Below are 16,417 nucleotides of genomic sequence, written 5' to 3' on the forward strand. Positions count from 1 at the left end.
AATTGAGGATTTATTTCTGTATACATGTTTAAATTGATGTTTAGATTAATTATATCCATCATATAGAGATATTGTAGGCGGCTTGTGTGTGTATTTAGTAATGTTAAATCAAAACCATTATTCTTAAGACTGTGTAGATGTTAGCCAAATTTTCATGCTAATAATTTATCAAATCAAACAGTATCAATAGTTCTAGGGAAGTCTTGAATTTACAAAACAATACTCATTTGAAAAGTTCTTCCTTTTCTAATTTAATAGAAATAACCAAAACAAGTGGTTTTCAAAACAATGTTTTTTAAAACTGTTCTAATACAATTGCTACACCACATTCCAGAGCACTTAACAAGAAATATTTACAAGTTGCTAAATGTATTAAATAATCATGTAAAGAAAAATGCTTTTATTACACATCAGCCAAAAACACAGGAACTGAACAATTAGAAACTTTAACTTGTTTAAAAAAATTAAATATTATTCAGATAATACAATACCACAGAAACAGCACTTTTTAAAAAGAATCAGTAAAGTTAACTATGTGCAAAAAGTACCAGTTTTAATTACCAGAAAGAAAGAATACCGGGAATTGAATTCTTTGATTTGTATGTTTACATATAAAATTAAAACAGGTTTTCAATTGCACAAATCTTTATCGACCTCATATATACATGTTTAATGGCATTTTGAATTAACAAACGCCTACATTGGCAGGCCTTTTAACATGCATCATTTTCCATTTTAAAATTTATGTTCACACTTCAGGAATGAGTGTGTGAGAGATCTATAAAATTCTTTGAATTTGTTTATACAAAGTCACAGATCATTTTAAAAGAAAAGAGAAGCTCCCTACTTGAAAAAGAATTGAATAGAAAAGAGAAAGTTGTGTGTTATCATTGTCAATCAGCTACTAAATTAAAAAATCAAAATAACTTCAATTTTTCAAAACAATTTTGATTAGGATGCATTTTAAAAGTAGACTAGCAGATAGGCGGACACAAAAACCAACAAATGAGTGGAGTTCCTGCACATGCATCACTGAAGCAAAGAAGTGGTGGCCATATCCAAAAGCACAATTTTATGAATTACTTTGAAATAGGTCTATGTAAATTGTGGCATATAAAGTTTTTAAAAAAGTACCTCCATTATTTACTGAAACACCTACCTCTTAAAAAAATAAGTTAACTTTCCCCAATTTTTAAAATAAAATGCCACACTATAACCGCACACTTTATTTGTTAAAAGCTAAACTTGGGTGATACACATACAAAAACTTTCCTATAAAACCACTACCCAAAGGAAATGGACTCCTGCCATGCTTAACAGGCAACAGACAAAGCAGTTTTATTGCTTTTTTGCTAAGGAGAAGTGGAAAAAGAAAGAGAGAAAGCCTACATCCAGCACGTAACATTTTCAACTTCAAGATAATGTTGCCATAACTTTCACGTAAATGGGACTGGCTAATAAAACTACATTATACAACAGAATGGCAAATTGGGGTGATTTGTTAAAAAATACTACTTTGATGCAGTGGCTTGCAGGAATGTTTATAAAACATTCTGCTCTTTCTATCCAGTGTTGAGTACGCCGACAGTCAATGCCACCTCAAATATTATTAATGGGAATTTTTCTCATGAAAAAGGCTATCTACATTTTACAGCATACAGTATCTACTTTAAAAGCTAGGGGCAAAGCCACCTTTTTTGGACAGTATATCAGCCTTAATAGTATATGATAGGACACTTAATTGCAGGGCACAGTTAAGTAAGACCTGAACATACTTAGCTGGTTAAACTAACACTAATCACTAGTAAGTACAAGGCAGGGGACCTGCTGAGGTAATTGAGAAGTCCACAATCAGCACGCTGTACACTTGTTATCCTTCCTGTTTCAAAGTAAGCTGCCTTTTTCTTCTTTGGATTAACTTAAATGTTTGGAACCTATACAACCAGGGAGTGTTTTTTTGTTTCCTTTTTTAGCAAGAGTATTTGAATTCATAGTTTAAGAGTCAAATTATATGACAAAATATTTTGGGACCCTATCAGATGTAAGTTACCGTACATTGTAATTTATGAAGCCCAGGTAAATCCATGTCACATGCAAGGAAAGCCCCATTATCCACTAGAAAGTAGACATATGAAGAACATACTACGAAATAAACTATGTTTTCAAACCCAGTGTAGCTCAATAATTGCACAGGTGCCTGCGATATGCCAAACACAGGCTTCTTTTCAGCTGTACAGGTGGTAGAAGTTCTTTCGTGATATACTTCTTACCATCACTAGGAAAAGCTGATCAAGATTACAAATCATTTCCATCTATGAATCATGCTATATAAATCTAGCAATTTATATAGTCTATGCAGAATGTTATTATCCACTATGTTTCAGGTAGCAGATAATCAATTTAATGTCTCAGATTGCATTTTTGCAAAAAAGTAAAAAGATATTCATACAATTTTACCATTGCAGTTTCAGAATAGGAAAAAAATTAAATTAGCTCAATACCAGTTCTCTTGCAGAAAGGAATCTGCATATATTTAAGTAAGAAACAGTTTCGTTCATTATAAATTTAGATACGAAGAACTTCAGTATACATAAGAAGTACTATTTCATCCAATAGTTATTTAGCATTTTGTTCTTGCATTTGATACTTGCAATAAGTGCATTGGTGGATATTTTGCAGGAACTTGTCAGAGAGTGCACACATTGAGGGAAAACATCCTTCCATTCACCCTCATATTTTTAACTGCAAATAAAAAGTGACACCCAAACTAGGCTATGCTGATTACCTGTATATTAGATCTCTCAAGCTGAGTAATCTTATCTCTACTTTTGGGAAAAAAAGGGATAATAACATTATATACAGAAGACATCACACAGTCCAGTTAGAATGTTGCCTTTTATATTTGGAAACGACAGCTATGATCATGAAACTTTCATCCAATCTCTCTGAACTGACTTCTCTAAATTTAATTTGGTCACAATGTAGACTAATATATATTCATAAAACAGGCAATTTAGAGTTGATTTGTTAAATAAAACCTTTTGTGAAAAGAAATCCCAGGACTCCTTTCATTTTTAATATGCTGTTTATCTAAGAAAATGAATTAAACTATTCAACTCTACTGTATAGATCAATTCTTCATATAATGTGAACTATTGGCCATAATGAATACACTTAATGTCACTTATATTTTGGTTACTTCAGTATAGTTTGCCTTTTTGAAACAGGCATAAAAATATTATATATAAGGGTTTGAAATAGTTTAATACAGACCTACGCCAAGCATATAAGGATTTTTACCTGTTCAACATTGAATTACAATAATGTAGATTTTTCTTGTCTTCAAAGAGCTTTGTTATGCATGGACAACTGCATATTATTATTCAACTAGTTACTTGTCCGATATGCTGGTCCATTTTCTAGATTTAAGAATAGACAAATAACTTAGCCTGAAAGGGCACATTATTATCTTCAATTTAAGCTGCTTCTGAAGAAAACTGAATAGATCTAACAAAACAATACAGAACTTCGACTTATGAACTGGTTAAGAAATAAAGAGCATATTATAAATCTGTTCTTGATTAGGAACATTAGTAAGAATACATATTAGCTTAAAAACAGTCCAGCAAATGTTGCTGTCTGAAAGAATTTACAGTACCCTTATTTACAAATAAGACAGAGTGAATACAGGAAATTTTACACATTTGGTAGTTGACAAAGTTACTAGTTTGCTGATAGAAGTCTATCAGAAACTGTTAGTAGGGAAGACTGGACAGTCACCAGTTATTAACATCATAGGCTAGTTCTGAAAGTACTAAAATCTATATTTTAGTTCATTTTGTAGCCAACATCCTGCCTTAAAAGGGGAGAGAAATAGACAAAATACAAAAAAAATGGTGCTGAGATGTATTGTGCATGGGACTTCCATTTAATACCATGAATCCTACTTAAAAATATGAATTGCAACCAAAGTCAATAAACCACATATGAAGAACTTGTACTCCTGAATTCTCAAATTCAAGATGATTTAATGACGTTATGATACTTCTATACATAGTAAAAGACTGCAGAGCCTGGCTATTTGACCCAACGAAGTATGATACTTGCATTATCACTTGGATAAGAGGTTGAATCTCAAAAATAAGAAAGAAAAGAAAATCACCCAACCAGCAGTTCTGGTTACATGAAGAGAAAGTTTGCTTAGAGTTTAAACCACAACTGGGGTATGAAAGTGAAATATGACTTGTCTTGGTCCAATCCTACAGAAATAGTTATTAGGTAGTGACAAAAATGCATTGCTCATACAAATGTCATCATATAAAAACTTGTTTCTGATATGAATGTTAATAATCTCAAACTTCTGTAAATGAAGGAGTGAAAAGGTAAAATAAAAATCCAGCACAAAAAAAAGAAAACCACCACAAAACACAAGAGCAATAACAGAGGTTGAAAGCTTTTCCCCTTAGACAAGAATGTTTCTGTACAAATGTTTTTTTGTAATCTAATACTGTCTGAACACTATCAATAAAATGGCCACTAAAGCCACGAAAATATCCCAGGAACATTTAAATATGTTTTTCTTTACAATAGTTTGGGTCCATTTAATCAGTTTACTTTATATGCACCGGCCTTTCATCTGATTTTAGACGTTTTCTACGCGGTTGTATAAAATCTTCATCTGAATCATCAGTTATTTCAGCATCATCTTCCTCTTGCTCGAAATCAGGTAAAGGCTGGAAGATCCTGCCTGGGTATATCTCTGTAAGTTTATCTTCAAAGTATAATGCAACTGCTTTCCCTGCCTGTGCTACTTCTGAATCAACCTGCAAAGTAAAAAAGATAGTAACATTCACCAATTGGTAATAAACATCTCTTCAGCAAGTGTGCATGGTCTGAAAAGCTTACCTTCAAATTAATCTCTTGTGTTTCTGCATAAACTTGAACAACTTTCATCATCTAAAAAGGATACCAGAGTCAAAACAAAGGAAATTATAATCCCTTCTAAAGTTATGAGACTGTACAGGAATGGATGATGAAACTCAGCCATGATGGCAATTTATTTCTAAAAACTGTGACACAGATGTGACACTTCATGAGGTCCCATTGCTAAATTTGGGTATGTGATCCGTTAACAAATGATCAGTTTTGCCAAACTGATACTAAGCACAGAAATCCAAAGTTCAGCTGTACAGTAAATAGAATAATTGTGTTATAAATGGTTGGCAGTGATTTCTTTCATCAAAACTCCTTCGTCATTTCTTCTCAAGAAAGTGCTATCCCACTACCTTCCAGTTCTTTCTGTCATGATATAAATGTGATAATTGCAGTAAGAAAAAATGACAAGTTTCTTTTTTTAGTCTGTTCTAATTGCATGTATTTGTCCATGAAAATTTCCTTTCACTGTGAGTGCATTCATTTTTCTTAAAAAATGGGGGATCTGAGACACCTTTCCCCCAGACTTATTATAATTTATGTTTGGTATGTATGTGCTGTTTGGTTTTTAATTATGATAGGGTTTTTAGGGGTTTTTTTAAAATATTAGATTTGTGCCAGTTTTTATCGTTGTTGTGAGCCGCCCCGAGTCTTCGGAGAGGGGCGGCATACAAATCTAATAAATTATTATTATTATTATTATTATTATTATTATTATTATTATTATTATTAATTTATTTTTAAAAATACTTCAGTCTCACCTATTACAATCCAAGTTTAAAGTTATAACTGCCTAGGGTAACTCAATATTAAAAAACTTTTACATTTCTGAAATTTTAGTATTAGAATTTATATGCAAGTATTAATATCAAACCAGGACAAAGATTGTAAATGAAACTGAAATTTTCAAATTCTGTCCTGAAGAAAATTCAGAATTCTTTTTCAAGAGTCTCTGAGCATATTTAAATAAAACCTTCTTATCAATGGGAAATAGAATAGCTGTAGAATACTTGGTTTTCTGATAATAACTGAATAGCTGTTATTTAAAAATGGATACTTAAGCATCCTGTGACTGCTTAAATAGCATTTTTGGAAATAAATAAATAGCAGTTTGGAAACCATTCTGCAAGGCAGTCTGTTTGTTAGATTTCTTATTAATTGAAAGTTATCGTGCTAGTTTAGGCAATTCAGATAACAAAGTCTTCTCAAAATAAAACAATGATAATTTCAAATATATAGAAAAAAATGCTGAAATAATATGGTGTTTTTGAAACATCAAAAATGTGGCATGCGAACCTAATGCAGAACATTTATGGGAAAAGAAATAATAGGCAGCTAAGTTATTTTTTGACTCCAGGAAAATTGGCCTTATTTAATCATACTTAAATTACAGTTGTTAATATCTATAGAAAGGACTGGGGTCCAAACTTTATTATGTATATTATCTAAAACCATTATTTCCATCACAAATCCTGGTCTATTATAAGTCCTTTAGCAACTGATAGCCCATGCCTCTGTGAATTTTTTAAAATCCTGCTTTATTGTTTGTTTTATTACACGAAAATCTTCATGTAATCTTCATTTTAAGATTGCAACTTTTCAAAGCTATCATTCACAAAATGTTCTAGATTTAAAGATAATCTATGAATGCACCTTGTATTTAACTGTAAAATGGTTTATTAATGACCTATCTTGTTTTCTATTGCTTTCAATGCTTTTACATATCAATTAAATCATTTCCACAAAGAGGATTTCTCCTTTTCTTTTCTTTTTTTAATAATGGGTTTTTAGATGTTTTTTAAATGTATTAGATTTGTTTACATTGTTGTTATTGTGAGCCGCTCTGAGTCTCTGGAGAGGGGTGACATACAAATCTAATTAATTGATTAATTAAAATTTTCTGCTGCTAGGTAATAATATGCAATTGAAACAACAATGTCTCCACAAAAAGGAGGCATGAAACAGCTTGTGCATGCAATCAAGGATTTAATAGGCTCACTGTTAAAATCAGTAAAAGAACCAGAAGAGCAAGCATGTCCGCAGGATCTAATTTACATTATTTTTGTATATAATAAGTGACTAAATCTGAGGCTCAATCTGTGTCCAGCCATATCTTTGTACAGTTTATATATGGGACACTGTTTCCATCCCACACTCAGAATTTGGAAACACTTGTAATTAAAGTCTGTGTAAAGACACAGAAGATATGTTTTTCATCCATCAAAACAATTCTACAGGTTGGAAGTTAACATACTTCATTAAACCTTTCACAGTTCTTGAAGATCAACCGAACATCTGCTACAAAATCTTCAGGCGTCTGATAATATTGTGAATGTTTCTTCTGCAGTTTTTTCTTTACTGTAGATAGATCCATTGGTTTCTTTATTATTTTATAGTAGTTTGGTATCTGTTCAGAAAAAAAATGCAGTCGCATGAGAAGACAGAAAAGTTAAAAAGTAAACATACTTTTACAGTAGAATATTTTTCTAGGTGATTTTTAATTTTGATTTTTAAAAACAGACAGACCCAAACGTTTTGAAAACATACACTATAAGATGCAAAATTGTGGTATTATTTTTAAATGTGGGAATTCTGCTTCATAGTTCCTTCAACATTGCTGATCCAACAATTTTTTTAAAATAGATACTTTTAAAGAAGTACATACTGCAAAATACCATTCATAACATAATAGCAATTATGACTGCATAATAGCAACTATGACTCCTAAAAGTAAACATTTACATCTTATCATCTCCAGGTAATGTATATGACATAACTCACCGAGGCTGGAACTGGCTCTTGGAATTCAATACTCAGCTCATGGCAATATAGATAAAGCAGGAGACGCTCACATTTCTTGTAGAGGAAAAACAAATTTAATTAAAATTGTTTCATTCTTAAAAGACTGCAGTTTTGTTAATTAGTTATGTGTAGTTATGCACATAATTAGTTATGTGCTTATCCTACAATTTTCAGAAAAATAAGATTCTGAAAGCCTAATTCAGTCTGCAAAAAAATCTATCAGTAAATAGATTACCTGGAATCAACAGAGATTACTTATATAGATATTAATGTCCATGGAACTAATTCCTTTTGCCTTCACAGCTTTGGATCCGGACAAAATCACAAGGAAGTAACTTTCAAGATTGTAAAGTATTTCAAAAGCTATTTACGATCTGGCATGTTTCTAAATGTTATGTGTTACTTCTAAGTGGATCACAAGCTTCCTAACAGACAGGAAGCAGCAGGTGAAGCTAGGAAAAATCACATCAGATATACGTACAATTAGCACAGGTGCCCCCCAAGGCTGTGTACTCTCACCACTTCTCTTCTCTCTATACACTAATGACTGCATCTCATACGATCCATCTGTTAAACTACTGAAGTTTGCAGATGATACAACAGTGATCGGACTCATTCGAGACAATGATGAATCCGCATACAGACGGGAAGTTGAACAACTATCCTTGTGGTGTGACCAGAACAATCTAGAACTGAACACACTCAAAACTGTAGAAATGGTGGTAGACTTTAAGAGAAACCCTTCCACCCTTCCACCTCTCACAATACTAGACAACACAGTATCAACAGTAGAGACCTTCAAATTTCTAGGTTCTATCATATCTCAAGACTTAAAATGGTCACCTAACATCAAAAACATCATCAAAAAAGCACAACAAAGAATGTTCTTTCTGCGCCAGCTCAGGAAGCTCAAACTGCCCAAGGAGCTGCTGATTCAGTTCTACAGAGGAATCATTGAGTCTGTCATCTGCACCTCTATAACTGTCTGGTTTGGTGCTGCAACCCAACAGGACTGACACAGACTTCAGAGGATAATCAGAATTGCAGAAAAAACAATTGCTGCCAATCTGCCTTCCATTGAGGACCTGTATACTGCACGAGTCAAAAAGAGGGCGGGTAAAATATTTACTGACCCCTCGCATCCTGGACACAAATTGTTTCAACTCCTACCCTCAAAACGTCGCTACAGAGTACTGCACACCAAGACAACTAGACACAAGAACAGTTTTTTCCCGAACGCCATCACTCTACTAAACAAATAATTCCCTCAAAACTGTCAGACTTTCTACTAAATCTGCACTTCTATTCTACTAGTTTTTCTCATCATTCCTATCACCCATTTCCTCCCATGTTGACTGTATGACTGTAACTTGTTGCGTATATCCTAAGATTTTTATTAATATTGCTTCTTCATTGCTTATTTGACCCCTATGACAATCATTAAGTGTTGTATCACATGATTCTTGACAAATGTATATTTTATTTTATGTACGTTGAGAGCATATGCACCAAGACAAATTCCTTGTGTGTCCAATCACACTTGGCCAATAAAAATTCTATTCTATTCTATTCTAAATGTCAAGGCATTATTTCAAGGTGAGAGTCACTAACTATCACAATACTGAGCACAACATATTGGATACTACAGTATCCAATCCCATATATTCCATGCATCAACAATAACCATTAACTGCTATTCAATAGCAATAAAACAAGTATAATATCAACTAAAATATCAACCAAAATGACAGGGGAAAATCCAAATGAAATATAGTTATAAGATACCTTATGAGCGTAATATAAGAAAATAGACTTTGTTCCCAGGGAAAGGCAGATAAGTAAAGCAGCTTTCCTTGGCAAAGAATCCCAAAGTCTCAGTATAGTTATTTAAAAGGCAGTACCTCAAATTTATGCCAAATACACTTCAAAGTCAAATGTCGACTATATAAAATAAAATATAAATTAAATAAAGGAACATATAACTCAAGAAAGCTAAGATAATTGGTTTAAATTGATCTGAGAACAAGATACCTACCCTTTGGTCCACAGGACTCAATCCTTGTGCAGTTTTTCCCTTCTTGATATGCTGCAAATTATCACAATCATATTCTACTTCAGGTTTGAGAAGATCTCGACAAAATGTACATATCCATTCTCCGCTAGAAAAGAAAAAAATATTATTATTATTACTACTACTACTACTACTACTACTACTACTACTACTACTACTACAGTGGTACCTCTATTTAAGAACTTCATTCGTTCCATGACCAGGTCCTTAAGTAGAAACGTTCTTAAGTAGAAGCAATTTTTCCCATAGGAATCAATGTAAAAGCAAATAATGCATGCAAACCCATTAGGAAAGAAGTAAAGGCTTGGAATTTGGGTGGGGGGAGGAGGAAGAGGAGTATGAGAGTCGCTGCCGAAGGAAGAAGGTGAGGTGAGGGGAATCAAAAACATCTAAAACTTTAAGGCTTTAAAAAAAAAAGGGACTGAGGCAGTGAGGCAGAGCACGCACCTCCAATACACAGTTCTTAAGTAGAGGCGTTCTTAAGTAGAGGTACCACTGTATTATTATTATTATTATTATTTATTATACTTGTATGCCGCCCTTCTCTGAAGACTCCGAAGAATCATCCAGAAATATAGCTAACATATTATGAATCTTCTAAATATATAAATCCAAGTCTCCAATTAATCAAACCATGCATGTATGTGAGTGTGTGCACGTGTGTGCTTGTATGTCTGTGTGTGCATACTGGTCAGTCCATGCCTGTCCAAACCAACAGATTTGGTTGATCTGAAAATAGTGGACCCTGCATCTGCAGAAAAAGTGCTGTATGAATGGCAGGAAGAATAATTTTACAAGTAATTCTTACATTTACAACCATCACAGCATCCTTGCAATCATATGATCAACATTCAGGTACTTCACAACAGGTGTGTGTCACAGTATTCCAGAGTCAGAATTGTCATTTAAGTATTTTATATCTGTCTTCCAACAAAAGCTGACAGTACAGTTGCAACTTGATGTCCTGTAATGTCTCACTTAATGACCCAAAGTGGAAAGTGATGTCGTGTGTCCTAGAGTCACATAATGTTTTGCTTAGCTATGGAGTTAATGGTTGTGTTTGCTAAGCAAAGACTACCTGGATTATAATCAGTAATAGCCTCACAAGAAGGAAAAATTTGTAGAAAAATTTATAGAAATAAAATGCAAATTATGTCTAATATGTTTCACTTGTCACGGGAGATTTATTTATTTGTTTGTTTGTTTGTTTATTTGACTTCTATGCCACTCTTCTCAAAGCAACTCGGGGTGACGCACAACATTGTAAATTCAAACAATATATGGGAGAAGTCTAATTATTTTTTTAAAAAGACATATACAAAATTAATTAAAAAATCTCAAACCCTTTATGCGGTCATTCACATTCATCCAATTCAATTATTCATATCAGCCAGGGACAATCTCGTGGCTCACAGTCCCCATGCCCGCCAGCAGAGATAGGTTTTCAGAGGGATGGGGAGGTAGGCATCTCTGGAGGGAGTTCATTCCAAAGAGCCGGGACCACCACAGAGAAGGCTCTTCCCCTAGGCCCCGCCAGACAATTGTTTGGCCGACAGGACCTGGAGAAGGCCAATTCTGTGGGACCTAACAGGCCACTGGGATGCATGAGGCACTGTAATGCCATAAGAAGTTGCCTAATGTACCACAACCCTCTTTTTTTTCCTTAACCAAGTGCCTTGCATATGTGTGATTATGAGGACCAACTCATCTCAAAGCACAAGTGGTGATGGAATACTTTTTCTTGTCCACTGTTTAATGTGAAACAAAGCATAATTGCTTGATCTAGATCATGGCCATTGACCAGTAGCAAAATCTCATGTTAAATAAGTAACTGCTATAGTATAAGTGATAGTATTTATGTATTTAGCATTTATTACATATTTTAGGCCACTTTAAAATATTTTAAAAACCTACCAACACTAATGAAAAGTCCTAATGCTCCAAGAACACATCATTCCAATATAGTAACAATCTACAGAGGGACCATCTCCACCTCAATATTACATCATTCAGTATTATACCATACTACAAATAATCACACCAAGCTCTTGCAGGATGTAACATAGTAATATGTTTTCATACCTTGGAAAGCTGAGGAGAGTAGGTACATGACATGTCAGATGGAAAACTTTAGGACACTTTTCACAACATAATAGGTCTCCCCCATTTTGGCACACAGCACACCAGTCTTCATTCGGGTCATCATCTTTATTGTTGCCTTCTCCTCCAACCCTGGGAGACCGGTGCATGAGGCTACGTACTGGAGATTTGCCATTTACAAGACCATGTCCAGACTGTTTACAGCTTTCATTCAGTTCTGTTGGTTCAGTTTTTACATGGTTGTCTATACTTCCCAGGGCTTCTAACTCATTTTCCAGATGTAAGCTTGCAGAAAGTGGTGGCGTCAAACTGCTTTCAGGACTGCTAAGCTAAAATAAAGGCACAAATTAAAAAATTAAGAAATTTTCCCTTGGATGTCCCCTTACTTCCCCATTTATTTTACTTTATTTTATTTAATGTAGCTATTTTACTTAATTAGATTTCTATGCCGCCCTTCTCAACTGACTCAGGGCAGCAGCGTACAACAGAATAAATACAATACAGAGTGTATAAGAAATCCAATATTTAAAAAAATCTTTAAAATTCCAAAACACTATTTATCCTAAAAACACAGTCATCCACATTCATCCAGATGGATCTAGCCACTCATAACATTGGCCGGAGTTAGCTCTCAACACTCACGGCCCCTCATGCCCACCGGTAAAGATTAGTCTTCAGGGCTTTGCAAAAGGCCAGGAGGAAGGGGGTAGTACATATCTCCGAAGGGAGTTCGTTCCAAAGGGCCGGAGCTGCCACAGAGAAGGCTCTTCCTCTAGGCCCTGCTAGATAACATTGCCTGGGCAACGGGACCTGGAGAAGGCTGACCCTGTGGGACCTGACCGGTTGCTGGGATACATGAGGCAGAAGACGGTCCCACAGGTAATAATTTAATAAACTATTCTAAACATGAATACCAATAAAGGAGAATATTTGTAGCTCAGGGTTGAGGGGTCTCTTCAAGCTTGGTTGAATAAATGATTAAATAAGGATCCAATTCAATGTTCTCGGATACACATCATGCTGCCAAGGTTTATTATGGTTTATTAAATTATTACTTATTAAATTAACAGTTGGCTGATACTGAGCCAAGCACCTTAGTTTGCCCTTTGTCTCAATTTGATTTATGAACCAAAGCAACTTGGTTATTTAGTTTTCTAATCAAGGACAGGAAAACAAAACATGGTACTAAAATAGAATTGTTAAATATTTCTAGCACTATAATAATCTCTGTGGAAATAGCAGCTACTCTGGAGAAAGTAACAAATGTCTTCAATTCTTCCCACTGTTTAGGAAATCTTATGTCAAAATGGTATAACCCAAAAATAGAATTTTACCATGCAGGCACTTCTCCTGCCATCTTCTGTTTTTTCTTGCTTCACAGGTCCTGAAAAGCCGCATACCTCTTCCTCTGTGCCAGGTTCTTGCTTAACTTTTACATGCTCAGATCTAAAGCTAATGTTGTTCTTCTCAACAGTTCTGCCTGATGATCCACAACTGAAAAGTATACAAATTATACAAATTAAACATCCCTCTGCTAAAAATTCTGAGAAATAAACATCCCATAATCTAATAAAATCCTTCCCCCCCCAAAAGTGTGTAAGGAATATAATTATTTAGTAATAAATTAAGCAGAAGTAACTCTGAAATTAATATTTTTATTTGTTAAATTCTTCACTTTTAATATACTTTTATTTTCATTCTTTTAATTTCTGAAAGCATGGTGTCTACTTAATATGAAATCAGGCCTGTAGAATCCTAAAAATTACATCTAAAGCAATTATTGAGAAGGAAAGAACTCCGCACTTTAAACATTCTGCCTGGAATAGTACAGTTTATTTTCATTTTTTTTCCTCTGCAAATAACTTTAAATGTTTGTTTTAGCAACAGACATTTTCAAAAGTAAATTATATCACTGACTCATTCTTTTCATTTTGTGTTTTAAAGTCAGGTTTATTTCAAAAAGTTCTTTAGCTCTACTTTATGAAGGTATTTGTTTATGTAATTAATTAAAATACTTTCAAAATTATATAAGTAGCAAAAAACATGGGGGAACTCTAAGCAATTTTTTTCTACAATAAAAATGCAATATAATTTCACATACAGTATTGTGCTAGTTTCCAATTTAGAAATATATCTTATTTTATCTTGATCTTTTAGTTCTCGGTAAATCAGAGGCAAAAATGAAGAAGTGATCACCACAAAACAATAGTCACAACATGAAAAGGCTGACACATATTAACAGTGATGGGACAGTGACACCATAAACCAAGATGTCAAAATGCAAATACAGTACACAGAACTAAAGGAACTCCAGCAGTGGGTTAGAGTAGTAGAACCCAACCTTTGGGACACCAGGGACCAGTTTTACGGAGAAAGTATTTCCCATGGTCCAGAAGGGCCATGGTTTCACATGCTGCCTGCATCCTGCGGATGGAGTTTTGCTTGTTTGCATGGCCAGTTATTGGCATACTATGGACCGGTGGCTTGCAAGGCCAGTTAGTAGCATTCTATGGACCATAGGGTTATAAGATGATAGTATAAAACGGAATGACAAGAAGATACAGGTGAATATAAAAGATCTACAGCACAAATGTTATTTTCGGAATCTTTCAGGCTACGTAAATGATTACAGAAAGGACAGTATCCATTTATCACAACTGTATTGCTCTTATAAGTGTGTTTGTGTGTGTGTGTGTGTGTGTGTGTGTGTGTGTGTGTGTGTGTTTCCTTCATCCAGAGTGTTTCAATGAGTCCGAGAAACATGAACACTTATAGTCAATCTTTGAGTGTAAAGCCTAAAAGATATGCCATTGGATATTGACTGAATACTTGAAAAAAACACCTGTTGCTATTAAAGCTGTTCATTATTACTTGTTGTTGTACTCAGTAGAATAGGTCAATATGTTTATTGCTATAGCAATTTAAAAATGGTAATAGTCCAGTTGGCAAGTGTGCTCCAATTTTCCAAAGCAATGTAAAAAACCTGAAAGAATTTACAACCATTATTGCATGGAACTCACTGAAATAGACCAGACTGCTTTATCCTTTTACAGAGCCTTGCCCCTATGGGCCAAGATGTACATAATATTTTTCCCTATAGGTCTATTAATGGAGTATTTTTTTCTTTTAGAAGAAATCTAGCATTTATGTGAATGTTGCATTGAAAAAGAAAAAATGCAGAGAAAATTTAGTCTGCGAAGGACCTTAAATGTCTCCATCTTGAACATGTACTGTAGAATGAGGTTACAAGTATCTTTTCCCCCCTATTATATTTATCTGGGAAATCTAATGGCTTTCCCCACAAAATAATTACTAGTGAATCAAATTAGGGAGAAGCATTTATATGTTCCATATTAAGAACAGAAGCTGTTGAAAATAAAGATATGTACAGAGGTTAAAAAAACTGGCTGCAGACCAGATTGCTGCAAAATATGGATGCCTTTCTAGAACAACTATCACTTGGGAGATTTATCTACAGTGATCTCTCGGTTAGCGCGGGGGTTACGTTCCAAGACCTCCCGCGCTAACCGATTTCCGCGTTATACTGGATGCGGAAGTAAAAATCACCATCTGCGCATGTGCGCCATTTTTTTCATGGCCGCACATGCGCAGATGGTGGAGTTTGCGTGTGGGCGGCGGGGAAGACCAAGGGAAGGTTCCTTCAGCCGCCCAACAGCTGATCTGCTCCGCAGCGCGGAAGCAGCGAGGAGCCGAAGATGGGGTAAAGGCAAAGGGGAAACCCCATCTTCGGCTCCTCGCTGCTGCCGCGCTGCGGAGCGGATCAGGTGTTGGGCGGCTGAAGGAACCTTCCCTTGGTCTTCCCGCCGCCCAGGCAAAGGGGAAACCCCAAGATCGCTTGCCGCTTGCCGCTTGCCGTATTGCAGCTTGGAGCCTTGCTTCGCCTCCTTCGCTGCAATACGGCAAGCGGCAAGCGATCTTGGGGTTTCCCCTTTGCCTGGGCAGCGCTGGGGCCATGCGGAGCCGCTCATCTAGGGGGGCGTGGACCGGCAAGGTGCCCTCCGCTCTCTCTCTTTCTCTCCCTGTTACCGGTGTGGTATAAGAGAGAGAAAGAAAGAGAAAGGAGGGCGACTTGCCAGTCCACGCCCCCCTGGATGAGCGGCCCCGCATGGCCCCAGCGCCGGACTCCGCCGTTGCCTCCGCCTCTGCAGCTGAGAGGCCACGTCCACCCCCTCCTCGGTGTCCCCGGCACCCAGCGTCCCCACGCCGCCTCCACCTCCCGGTAATGCGCCCGACCTCTGCCTCTCTCTTTCTCTCTCATATACCACGCCGGCAACAGGGAGAGAAAGAGAGAGAGAACTAGCGTGGACTTATTTTTTATTTTTTAATATTTTATTTTTTTAATTAATATTTTTTGAAAAACCGCGTTGCAGCGTTTCGCGCTAATCGAGACCGTGCTAATCGAGGGATCACTGTATTTACTTTATTCATCATATTTCTATCCCAACTATTTAATCTAAGTAAAGAGACCCTATTTAATTATTTCTGTAACAT

The 16,417-nt window shown here is 35.5% G+C and overlaps 1 protein-coding gene across 7 annotated transcripts in view; it reads right to left on the bottom strand.

The window, feature by feature from the left end:
• Positions 1-225: 225 nt before the first annotated feature.
• The window catches only part of TRIM33 (tripartite motif containing 33), a 67,451-nt gene continuing 51,259 nt past the window's right edge, over positions 226-16,417 (bottom strand). For 2 of the 7 annotated variants that reach the window (XM_070745668.1, XM_070745667.1), the window contains exons 14-21: positions 13,240-13,399; positions 11,888-12,234; positions 9,770-9,893; positions 7,714-7,788; positions 7,187-7,339; positions 4,906-4,956; positions 4,615-4,823; positions 386-3,419 (exon numbers count right to left, since the gene is read on the bottom strand). In XM_070745668.1, the coding sequence (XP_070601769.1) occupies positions 3,392-3,419; positions 4,615-4,823; positions 4,906-4,956; positions 7,187-7,339; positions 7,714-7,788; positions 9,770-9,893; positions 11,888-12,234; positions 13,240-13,399 (1,147 nt within the window). In that variant the 3' untranslated portion in view covers positions 386-3,391. Of the gene's footprint in view, positions 3,420-4,000; positions 4,824-4,905; positions 4,957-7,186; positions 7,340-7,713; positions 7,789-9,769; positions 9,894-11,887; positions 12,235-13,239; positions 13,400-16,417 lie in introns of those variants that run through there. The other 5 variants (XM_070745670.1, XM_070745669.1, XM_070745671.1 and 2 more) reach the window with 4 other exon arrangements.

Source organism: Erythrolamprus reginae, chromosome 3 (assembly GCF_031021105.1).
Source record: "Erythrolamprus reginae isolate rEryReg1 chromosome 3, rEryReg1.hap1, whole genome shotgun sequence".
NCBI lineage: Eukaryota > Metazoa > Chordata > Lepidosauria > Squamata > Dipsadidae > Erythrolamprus > Erythrolamprus reginae.